The sequence below is a fragment of the Diabrotica undecimpunctata genome, chromosome 1 (assembly GCF_040954645.1).
Source record: "Diabrotica undecimpunctata isolate CICGRU chromosome 1, icDiaUnde3, whole genome shotgun sequence".
Classification (NCBI taxonomy): Eukaryota; Metazoa; Arthropoda; class Insecta; order Coleoptera; family Chrysomelidae; genus Diabrotica; species Diabrotica undecimpunctata.
Window position 1 is genome coordinate 209,206,889 of NC_092803.1, and position 12,800 is coordinate 209,219,688.

General features: G+C 31.3%; 2 protein-coding genes across 2 annotated transcripts in view; both read left to right on the top strand.

The window, feature by feature from the left end:
• LOC140437335 (uncharacterized) overlaps positions 1-1,620 on the top strand; it is a 43,900-nt gene extending 42,280 nt beyond the window's left edge. Inside the window, 1 exon segment of the mRNA XM_072526812.1 lies at positions 1,317-1,620. Coding sequence (XP_072382913.1) covers positions 1,317-1,504 — 188 coding nt within the window. The 3' untranslated portion in view covers positions 1,505-1,620.
• Positions 1,621-5,288: 3,668 nt separating this feature from the next.
• On the top strand, positions 5,289-10,687 carry P32 (complement C1q binding protein P32). The gene is made up of 5 exons (XM_072521105.1): positions 5,289-5,622; positions 5,718-5,868; positions 5,975-6,168; positions 10,145-10,233; positions 10,459-10,687. Exons 1-5 carry the CDS (start codon positions 5,403-5,405, stop codon positions 10,606-10,608), a joined length of 804 nt encoding a protein of 267 aa, XP_072377206.1. The 5' UTR covers positions 5,289-5,402; the 3' UTR covers positions 10,609-10,687.
• Positions 10,688-12,800: the final 2,113 nt, after the last annotated feature.

Genomic DNA, 12,800 nt, shown 5'->3' on the forward strand with positions numbered 1-12,800 from the left:
CTGAAATTGTTGTGTTTAAATGCCACACAAAGTAAAAACTAAATAGTAAACTTCGGAAACTGACAACAATTTGACAATAAAAAACGTAGGTTATACTTCTGTTGACAGTTCAAAGCCAGCTAGTGCAAAAAATATTAATTTAACTTTCATAACAAAAAACCAAAAATTTTCAAATCGATTTTTGTAGAAAACGGTGTATTATACAGACTTAAAGTACCTTTTATTACTAGAATACCTGAAAATTTAATATTCTAGTATCACCAATGCTTAAAAGTTATGCGATAAAATAACCGTTGACCTACGCAAAAGTATTTAAAAAAAAAACCTAATTACAAGGCGCCATCTTGAGGTCTTCGTTTGTCAGGATATATATATATATATATATATATATATATATATATATATATATATATATATATATATATATATATATATATATATATATATAATATATATATATATATATTATATATATATATATATATATATATATATATATAATATATATATATATATATATATATATATATATATATATATATATATATATATATATATATATATATATATATATATATATAGTATAGTTCAGAAAGATTGTGTAACCTTATCAATAATAGACAAAAATCAAAAGATCAAAGAAACAATATTATTGCAAACTACTAACGTCATTACAAATCATTTTACAAAAGAGTATTTAACAAAATTTTCATGTCGGCAATATAATGGTCAAAAATAAATTAAAATACAAACTAAAAGTTGGCATTCATTACATCGAGGGTTATTGGTAATTATTTTCTATTGGTTGCCATTCTAATTTATTTATAATTTTTATTTAAATAATGTTGTCAAGATTACCTGTCTAAAATAATTCAAAAAAGAAAATGAAACATTTATTGGACCAATGACATTTTATAATAATACTTTTTAAGTATATGTAGCAGCAAAATTTTGTTAACAAACCTAATTTTATTTCGTGAGTTACTACTTTTTTGCAATTATTCGTTCCACTTTAATTTTGTCATTTTATTTTGGCTCTTAAAAATAATTGTAAATACAATTGAAAGCTTAACTAGTAAAGAATAATTATCTTTTTATTCACTCCAACCCATGCAAACATATTTATATTTTTTCCAAAGGGGTCAACAAATACTTCTTTTTTTTTTCTTACTTTTATATACATGTATATATATATATATATATATATATATATATATATATATATATAAATATATATATATATATATATATATATATATATATATATATATATATATATATATATATATATATATTGATATTTCTTATGTTTTTAGGCAAAAGGACATGTTTAGGTGAAGTTTTAGCGAAGAGTGCACTTTTTACTATTTTTTCGGAAATCATTAGAAACTATTCAGTGCATAAATTCCCCGGAACGCCAGAATTTACCATGGAATGTAAAACTGGTTTGACAATAGCTCCAGAAAATTACACTGTCCAGTTTTTAAGATGCGACTCAGATTGAAACGATTGATAAATTACTTTAACGCTAAATCCAGCACAGTAATCTTCCGTGTTTGAAGCAAGAAACTTATAATTATGTTATAAACTTATTAATAAGAAATATATACATTATTTCCACTTATCTTTGATATATTTAGCGCCATATCTATAAATTACTGAAAATTTAATTTGATAACCTTTAAAAAAATTTCCATAGGTATTTTAGGCAGTACTTAGTACACTGAAGTATAATTTATGTTGTTTTATATTTCCAATATCTTTTCAACAGAAGAATGATCAATATCGGACCAATTTGCTAACTTCGTTTAAATTTACACATATTTAATTGTAAAAGTTTCATATCGTCCCTTTATTATCGTTTACGGAATTATGCTTGTTGATAAATGTTTATTATACATTATACTTATTAATAAATCTTGGAAATATAAATTTTATAACTTTTATTTTACTGGTCTATAAATAGGACACTGATACTTAGCATTATCAAAATGTGCAGCATTTCAGTATTCAGTTAAATGTGAATATGAGCACAAGTCACTGTTTTTTTTTTAATTTTACATTTACTTATTACGATTTGCGTAAAATTTTTTTTTATTTTATCATATTTAGGAGACATTATTCCGTAGTAACTAATATTTTAACGAATATTATTATAGATAATACCTAAATATAAAAATAAAGTACCTAAATGAAACAATTGTAAAATAATATTGACATAACTGATTGAAGCAATGTATGTGTGAAATGCTCATAAATGTTCGGCTATAAATTTTGGGTTTTTTGTGGAAGTAGCTTATACTGTTTGTTTGTCTTTTACACTGCACAAACAATCACTAACAATGATCGCGAAGATTTGACCTAAGGATCAAGAATCGCTAACAATGATCACGAAGATTTGACCTAAGGATCAAGAGTAGTACTCGATATGTTAGATCGCATTTCTGAACCTGTAAGCTACTGGATATTTTTATTAGTTTGTTTATGAACAGCGATTTATTAGTTTATTTACAAATATGCGAATACTAAGCAACAGGAACCTTGCAGGAAGTTCTATACCTACAAGTTACAAATCTCTTGGTAAAAAAGCTCGCCTACCCATAGACGGGTAATGGTTCTTGATAGCTAGTCCTCATATGACAACTAACTCTCACTTATGGCTCCACGTGCCACACCCCGGGCAACTGCATTGGTCTGCAAGCTACACTAAGTGAGAGTAGCAAGATATGGCGAAAATTCCACCGAGCGATTGCCGGTATAAGCAATCCCGCACTTACTGACCTAAGGCTTCGGGCAGATGAGTTGGTAAGTGAAAGGGTTAGGACATTAGCACCAAAGGCGAATGAATCAAGTAAATGGTCAATGGCATAAGGATGCAGAAGGCAAGGAGAAACCTCTGCATTAAAGATCTAATTGAATATCTCTAGTATAATAATCATCATCAAGATCCAGCAGGGGCGGAACAGACAAGGGCTCCCAGGTCATTAACCGGCGAAACCCTTGTCAAACATCGACACAAGACACAGGAAAATTATCAAAAGCAAAAATAGGTACGTGAAACGTCAAAAGCATGTATCAACTTGGTAAAATGCATAAAATCCTTCAAGAAATGAGAAGAATGAATATAAATATATTAGGTGTAAGCGAAACATAGTGGCCTAACTCAGGATACCTTTCGACAGAAACCGGTACCTTATATTACTCGGGAAACATTGACAACCAGCATAGACGTAGAATAGCAATTATTGTCGATACAGAGGTCAACAAGTCAATAGAGGGTTTTGTCCCAATCTCAGAAAGAGTGATGCTACTACAAATAAGGACATCACACATAAAACTAAATTTGATCCAAGTATATGCGCCAACGACGGATGCAGCAGAAGATGAAGTAGAAACATTCTACCAACAAATTGAAGATGCACTGAAAATGAAAAAGAATAGGGAAATCACGGTAGTTATGAGACAGAGGAGATCGTCTAATACAATTTTGCCAAGACCAAAGTCTAATAATCACAAACATGTTCTTTAAATTACCTATGAGACGGTTATATACATGGCCTCACCAGCAGATAGACCGGAAAAAGTGGTAAGAAACCAAATCGATTATATAATGATTAAAGAGTGACATCGTAACACCATCAAATCAGTTAAAACATATCCAGGAGCAGATGTCACATCAGACCATAACCCATTAATTGCTAATGTCACGGTTAAGCTTAAACGTATTAGAAAATCCCAAAGAACTCCAAAATTAGATGTTAGGAAAACTGAAAGAAGCTGATATAAAAAACAAACTCCAACAAAAAATATAAAACTCTTCGTTCCATGCAAAGAGATATTAAAAGAACCGATAAGAAAGAGAGACAACTGGATGACCGACGAAATACTCATTATGGACCAAAGAAGACAAGCTAAGAACAAAGACAGTCACAATTACAAAATCATTAAGAATGAAATCAGAAAAATGATAAGGGAGGCAAAACAAACTTACTATGAGGAAAAATGTAAAGAGATAGAAGATCTTCAGAACAAATACGATCTATTCAACCTACATAAAAAGGTTAAAGAAATGGCAGGGCTGCAAAAAAGAAACCACAGCACAACTCTTTTGGATAAAAATGGAAATACTATGATAACGACTGACAACAAGCTAAAACGATGAAAAGAATATATATGGAAGAGCTCTTCGACGACGAAAGAGGAAACCTACACGACATATCTTACGAGGACAGAGAAACAAGTATAGAAATTACAAAGGAAGAAATATTGTATGCACTAAAGAACACCAGAAACGGAAAAAGCCCGGGGCCAGATCAACTGCCTATTGATATCCCTAAAATAATAGAAAATGAGTACATGGATGTCCTCTTAAAGCTCTTCAATGAAATTTATCAGCCGGGTGACATACCCTATGAATGGTTGACCACAACATTTATTTGTCTCCCAAAAAAGAAAAATGCTAGAAAATGCACCGACCACCGCACCATAAGCCTGATGTCTCACACACTTAAAATGTTTTTAAAGATCATCCATAAACGCATTTACCAAATATTTAATATGGATATTGAAGGCCTATCCTCTAGAAGTTTTATGTTAAGTAGGTAAATAAAATATTTTCGTACGCCCAATTAATTTTTTTGTTTGGACTTTTTCTGAAGCTAGTCGCGCTAGCTGCTATTTAGGTTCTCAAACGATAAAACCAAAAATTTTCTGTTTTTCTTATTTTATTTATGTTTAACAGTTCATTGATGAATTAGCCGATAAGGGGAATCTACAATTTGCATTCCACGACCTGTCAATCCACCACATCAAAAATCCTTCGCGAATTAGTTTCTAGTACTCACGATCTTAAATACATAAATGAAGCAGAAAGACGTTTGAAATTTAATTTCAATACAGGGTTCCTGCCATCCGCTTATACGTATTTCGACCTTATTAGATCTCTTCAGAGTGTATTAAGCAGAGCTTCTGTTCTAAAAGCTACTATGAAGTAGTCTAAATTAGGAATTCAAATCTGCAGTACATCTGATGTGCTTCAGAAAGGACTAAATATTAACAACCTCTAAACATTTTGTTCGTTTTGGGAATACTTTGACTTTTTTATATATTGCATATAATACATACAGAATTTATCGAACTCAAAATTGAATTACCAAATTAACTATTTTTTATGTCGTCGAAAATCTTACTCAGTAAGACTGGCTGTCGTATCTCTACCAATGTATATCTGGCTGCCTAAACAGAGGGATGGTCTAATTTTGACAAATTTGACATACATCAAACGTCATTATTGAAGCAGGCGCAGAGGCGTTTCTTGTTCCGGAAAAGCACATTTTTTAGCCATTTTAAAAGATAGTTTATCTTCCAATTTGCCGGCTACATTCCTAAATTTGTTATCAAACATGAACAATATTTTAAAAGTGGCAATAAGACTGAATGGCGTCAGATCGTTGTTGAATCCAATAAAAAATAGGATAACGTCTTCAATAAATCAGCAAAGGCAAATTGCTCGAACTCTTTGGTATATGAGTAACTCCCAAAGAAATGGAATCATTAAAGAAGTCGAGCACACTCAATTGTGCAGCTGTGGTTGCAGTAGTAAAAGAGCCAGTCATACCAAAGGTAATGAGAGTATTTTAATAAAAAGTTTTCTGTGTCAGAATTATGTAAACCATTTCTATTGATTATTAACTAAAAAAACCGTTTATTCATTTTAGCTGAGAAAGAACTTGTTGAATTTTTGTCAGAAGAAATCTTAGCAGAAAGAAAAGCCCAAAAAATTAAAACCATTCCATCAGAGTTAGATGGCTTTAAAGCAAAACTAAATGGAGCAGAAATAATATTAACAAAGAGTGCAGGAGATGAAAAGTAAGTGATAAGTGCCATAAAATACCTGATGTAATGTTTTTATATGATGCTTTAACATACTGCAGTCTTTTATATTTTGTAAATAAAAAGTTATGTTGTTTTTTAGCATTAAACTAAGTTTCAATGTAAATCACAGTGTTGATAGTGATGTTGAGCCAGAGGTAAACGAAAATATGGATAAACCTGATATTGGAGAACTAAAATCCAAACCTTCATTCAAAGTAGAATTAGTAAGAGGAAATACCACAATCAGTTTACTCTGTTCTTATTTGAATACAAATGAACAAGATGATGGATACAGTAAGTAATTTATTTAATTAGGGCTCAGCAAGAAGGTAGCCATTATGTTACCACATTTTGTTTTTCTGTTGTAATTAACTCAATTTATTGAGCACTATAATGGAAAATAAACAATCAAAATTAGTTTGTGTCCAAAATAAACTCGAAAGGTGAGTTTATTTACTATACTAGGTGAGTTAGTAAAAGAATTATAGAAAAAATATCAAGTTGAAAAAAATATAGATATGACAACTAAATCCAAGCTAAAAATTGTTGGAGAAGAGAAAATATACATCAACAATCAACCACAATTAGAGAAATAAAAACTAAGTGTGTGCAGATTTAAGATACTTACAAAACTATCTTCCATTTTTATTCTTATACTACAAATTCTTTCTGAAATAGGCCTAAAATCTTTAATTGGGTTCTTAAGTTTTCTTTTAAATGTATCACCGCTTCGCAAGAACGTATGCTTAAGTAGAAAACAATGATTTTAGAGGAGAGGCATTTTAAAATTTTATAGATATGATTATGGGTATAACTCTGAATAAGTTGTTACTTTAAAGGAATTACCTATACAATTTTGTTAGAAATGTATCTAAATATAAACTGTGATAACTAGATAAATTTATGAAGTTTAAAAATGCTTAAATTTTATCATTTTGTTAACCCCTGTTAGAGTTGAGTCTTTTTTCCTGAGAAACATTTATTTCAACGTTGTTAATAGGGCTATTTTTTATATACTGTGTAACGTAATAGTACCATAATCATTTTAAAAGTGAGTCTTACTTATCGCTCCAATATGCGAAACAGACTTGGTAATCAACAGATTAGAAGAGCTGTCAAAAGTCAAAAAATAAAAGACCAAATAAATGAAATTGTTTATTATTTTGTACCCTGTTTTTTAATAATATTAAAAAATTATAAGCTTTCGTAAAATGGTCGATAGTATTCAGGAATAACATTTTATTGAATCAACTGAAATAATCCACTTTTCTTTTTAGCAGTGATAGATTTTTTTTTTGTATAAATATTTATGAAGGTTTCTAACTTTTAGGTTAAAAGCTTTTGATGTCTTGTTACCAGTTGGCACTTTAACTACTCTCTATTCTTGATGGGCAAATTGGGTCTTATAAAAAAATAACCCTCATCATCACTAGTTACATCACTTACATCTAATCCATTCATCAATCATGATATGACTTTCGTTTTATAGGTAATTTCTTATCTTGTATCTTAGTTGGTTGGGGCATGTAGTCTAAATCTGATAAATAATCCTGATCTTGAGTGTAATCCGGGTCCGCTAGGCTGTCGCTAAATAAAAAATCTTCTAATTGTTCTTCATTATTCTGAGTCTTATTTTTATCTTGTTCAACAGTTTCAGCAGGATTTTTGATTCTGTTTGTTGTCTTCTAGCTCAAAGTTATTTATAAGTCAGAATGACGGTTTGAATTCGGTTTCGCTAGGTAGAAATCATTTGATTTCTCTTTTTATTTATAAGTCCTGATTCTGTATTTATATCATAGTTTACATTTCTTTGATAATTTATACCGTCCATATTAATTTCATTGGCTTTCTCTGTACATTCTGTATTCATATTATTAGGTGATTCAGAGTCAGTTGACTCAGAATCTAAGAAGTTAGATGACGACAAATAGGAGGAAGCACATGAAGAGGACGCGGATGAAGCTGATGGTTGATTAGTAATTTACTTTTATTATTAAATTTATGAATAATAGGGTCCACTGGTTCTATCTGTACACTAAGTTTCATATTATTTGAAAGAAAAAAAAATATTAACAAACAATATTATAAATCAAGTAGTAATACTAACATGATAAGGTCACAAAAACTTACAATATACATTTCAACTCTTTCCAAGAACAAAAATTAATTGAGAATTTTTCAGGTGGCTCCAAACCTGGTGTTTTTATTAATAAGAAAATAAATTGGCAAATTATGTAAAGAGTTGTTGGATGAAATTGACGCAAAACGGGGATTTTATTTACAGCAACAGTTTATTTCTATTGTACAAAACTCCTTTGAAACTTGTTTTAGAGCTCCTCCATTCTATGTACCTCTTGCATTCCAAGTTCCTATTTTTAACTGTTGATTGACAAACTACTCTTTAGTACTTGTTATATGTTAGTTTAAAAAATATTTCATACTTACAATAATTGAGTTGATTTGTCATTTTATATTCTTCTCTTAGTTTGTTATCACACTGATCACTCCAATGCCACTTTTAGTCTGGAAAAAGTTTATAGAAGTATTGGAGAATTTCACAAAACAATTTTTAAACATGTTCTACTGCAGTGGAGTCTTATAAAAAAAAAATTAATTTATAATAAATAAAAAAAATCAGGGTCATTCACTGAGACAAATAATATCCTATCACTTAAGTTTATAACGATGGCACCGTCATTGCTTGTCGGCGGCTGGTCCCCTCTCTGTATGCTCTCACTCCCACCAACAACCTACCACTACTATAGATGTGTGCTGGACATGAAATACCGACCAAAAGTATAAAACTCTGAGAACAATCCTCAGAGACCTAAGATTGATCTGTTAAGAACTTATACCTCTGGGTCTCTGAGTACTGAACAGAGGTTACTGGCCTTTCCAGTATTTGCGAACAAGTATTGATCGACCGCTTGTGTTCCTTGCCTGGGTCAAATATTGACTGGCCCACTCCCACAGTCTTTGGATACTGACCAAAGATCATTGTAATTGTTTTGACATTTCTTTAAGGTCACACTTACCATTGTCAAGTCAGATAGGTGGTGTTTGAACTTCATGCTGGGACTTGAAGTAAACTGGCTCTCTCAGTCAAAGCAGTTATTGAAATAAACCATTTACAAACCGTTTCTCTTGACTTGTCCTTGGCAGTGCTTCTTGCGATTAGCCCTGTATGTATATAGATATGTTGGGTCCTACTCACAGTCCTATGTAGAAGAAGCTGATTGAAAGATGTGACTCTTGAGCCAAAATATTTGTTAGTCAGCTTCAATGTGTTTTTACTTTTAATGAATGTTCCTATAGATGAATCATTAGAAATTATAACCCAAAAGTATTTAATACCACAGGATACACAGTCCTTCCATTTTTCCTCGGTTTTCCTCTACCTCTTCTTCCATCAACTTCTAACAGCTCTATCGTTTGTCCCACATAGTTTTCATCTATACATCTAACATGACCAAACCATTGCAATCTTTGTTCTTGAATCTTTTTTGAGACTGTAGTCACCCCAGCTCTTTTCCTAATCAGGTTGTTTCTGCTCTTGTCCCTTCTAGTCTTACTCAACAATTAACTGTAATATTTTCATTTTAGCCACCTCCATCTTTTTTTCCTGGACCTTCTTTACAGGCCACACTTCACTGCCATACACCAACACAGGTCTCACCACATTCTTGTATATCTTTCCTTTCAGTGCTTCCCTGATTTTTCGATCACAAAGTACTCCGCTCATTAGCTTTCAGTTAAACCAACCAGCCTATATCCTGTGGGCAATTTCTTGATCTAGTGTCTGATTTATCATTATGTAGGAGCATAGGTATTTAAATTCTCCTACTCATATCTTTTTTTCCAAACAATTTTATGTCCCCAATTACTCCTCTTCCTTCCAACCATATATATACTCCATTTTCGACCTGCTAACCTTAAGTCTCTTTAATAGCCCTTCTCCAACACACCAACTTCTCCTCCAACATGAAATCATCAGCAAGAGTATTGTCCAAGGAGCCCCCTTCCTTATTTTTTCTGTCAGTACAATAATATAACAAGATTAAACACGTAAGGAATCAGTGAAGAGCCTTGATGCAAACTAACTGTCCCTGGAAAACTTTCGGTCAATCTGACAGCAATCCTTACTTTGGTATACGCTTTCTCATAGTATCCTCATAATATTATTTATAATATTTTTAGAAGACAATACTGTAATTGTTTGTATTGTTATGTTTTTTAATGATTTGTGTTAATAATTTTGTATATTTTGTAGATGACATATTTGGCATTGATGAAATCAGCATTTACGAAGGAGAATGGAATGAAAATGTATACTCAGTTTCTGGAGAAGTTTTAGATACAGTAAGTAATATTTTGTTTGGAAAAATATATTATATAAAATTTAAGTGTCGAAGTACACTTGTAGACTTAATACAAAACTTATTTACAGAAACCTGTTTCTTAAGATGTTTTTCCATTATGAAAGATACTGTTGAAATGATATTAAATGATATAATCTTGGTGGATTAAAAATCTAATTTTCTGACGACTTTTATAAATGTTTTGACCGAGTGTTTTGTTTTTTAGTACTTGTATGATTTATTATTGAACTACTTGGAAGAAAAAGGAATCTCCAATGATTTTGTAGAAAAACTCTCGAAATACAGTACAACCTATGAACATTCTGCGTACATTGGCCTTCTAGAAGGATTATCTAAATTTGTGTCCCGAAAATAAGATATGTGCTAAGATAAAAATAAGTATAAGTGTTATATTTCATTTAAGAATTGTGTTTTTAATAAATATTTGAATTAGACTTTGGTTTTTTGCTAATTACTCCAGAAAATGGTGCCTGAAAAAATCGGAAAATTGCTAGGCTCTATTTTTCAACTGGAATATCTGGAAACGGCGTTACCGTCTCGTGGGTATCTAAATTTTTATTGTGTCGTTTAAAATTTAAGCAAAAATACCGACTTTTTTTATTAATTTCATTATTGTGAAAAAACTAGACATTCTAGATAAAAACGTTCAAAAGACGACTTTGTTGAAAATATTTACTCTTTAAAATGAGATTTTCGAAATTAAAAAGTGTTAATTAGTCATTTTTGTCAAATTTGACATTTTCTATAGGAGCCTATTTTTTTGCTGGAATCACTTCAAGATGTATTTTCAGTCGCAAACCTTGTGCTTATTTTTTTATTTAACCAAATCTGAAAAAAAATCGAAAACATTTTTTTGTGCTCATATTTTCGCCTACAAAAAAAACTTACAAATGGTAAAAGTTTCATTTTTAAAATTTTACATATTGACTAGCTAGAAATTGAAAAAATGTACAAATATCAAAAATTAGGGAAAAAAAGTACAGAAAATGGAGTTTTTCCTTTAATTTTTTTCGACTCCTTAGACATAACTTACAGCCTTCAGATGCCGCCTAGAAAAGACTCTATAATACGACTAAAACGGGTGGTAAATTTCGTTAGGATCGGTTTAAAAGTTTTTGCATAATTTTGCAATCCAGTCTACAAAAAGAATGCATTCTAAAAAGTCGAAATTTTTTTTTACATATAAAGAAAGGCTCAGGCTTTCAAACTCACTTTGAAATATTGAAATCGCTCGACTAGGCAAGCCTAGGAATTTTTTAGTTATAAACAATTTTATTCTATATATAAATTTGAGTTTTTTTGGAAAAAATTAATTAAAAGTTAATTTTAATATTTAATTAAAAAGGTATACTGTTTAATTAAATATTAAAATTTATTTTACCAGTGTTATAAAAATTATTAATTTATTAAATTTGAAAATGACATAATTTAAAAAATTGTTGATGCCTTTAAAAAAGTATATTAATTTTTAATTTCTTACTTACAATTAATTGATGCAGAATGAGGTACCATTTTTCACCTTCTTCTTCTTCTTCTAATGGCGCTACAACCCTTTGTGAGTCTTGGCCTGCTTAACAATGTTCTTCCATTCTGCCCTGTCGGATACTTTCCTTCGCCACTGCCTGATGTTCATGGTTTTAAGATCCCTCTCTACGTCGTCTATCCATCTTTTACGGGGCCTTCCTCTTGTTCTGTTTCCTTGGGGCTTCCATCTCTGGACTACTTTTACAGCTCGATTATCTGGCATTCTTTCTAGGTGACCAAGCCAGTTTAGTCTTTGTGATTTTACAAATCTGGCAATATCTGCGCTCTGCATTAGTTCATCCAGCTCGTGGTTCATTTTAATTCTCCACGAACTATCGCTGCATTGGGTTGGTCCAAATATCTTCCTTAGTATTTTGCGCTCAAATATTCTCAGTTGATTTTTATCAGTGGTTGAGAGGGTCCACGTTTCACATCCATATGTGACCACTGGTCTAATCACTGTTTTGTAGATTCTCATATATTTTGTAGATTCTCTTATAGAAACAAATAATATACCGATTGCGAGAGGGGTTAGGCAAGGATGCGTCTTGTCTCCGACGCTTTTCAACGTGAAATAATGAACAACTAACTCTTGGTGGACAGCAAATAGAGAGAGTGACAAAATATAAATATCTGGGAGCTTACATCAACACAGAATTAGATCCAGACCAAGAGATCCGGGTACGAATAGAAATGGCAAGGGCAGCGTTCTTAAAATTCAAACAATTGTTCTGTGACAAAAATCTGAATACTGCGCTGAGACTGAGGTTTGTTGAATGTTACGTCTGGTCGCAACTATTGTACGGGGTAGAAACATGGACACTAAAAGCGCAAATAGTTAAAAAGATTGAAGCCTTTGAACTTTGGATATACCGAAGAATGTTAAGAATTCCATGGACTGCCAGGGTCACCAATGAGGAAGTGCTGAGAAAGATGGGTCGAGACAAAAAAATTGTTGAGAACGATAAAAGTACGCAAGACTGCATACCTTGGACACATACTAAGAAATAATAAATAGTCTTC

Excerpts from the sequence above, each read along its gene's own strand:
- P32 (XM_072521105.1), top strand. The coding sequence starts at position 5,403 with ATGAACAATATTTTAAAAGTGGCAATAAGACTGAATGGCGTCAGATCG. Across the intron at positions 6,169-10,144 it reads TGAACAAGATGATGGATACA|ATGACATATTTGGCATTGAT; the intron begins GTAAGTAATTTA and ends TATATTTTGTAG. Across the intron at positions 10,234-10,458 it reads CTGGAGAAGTTTTAGATACA|TACTTGTATGATTTATTATT; the intron begins GTAAGTAATATT and ends TTTGTTTTTTAG.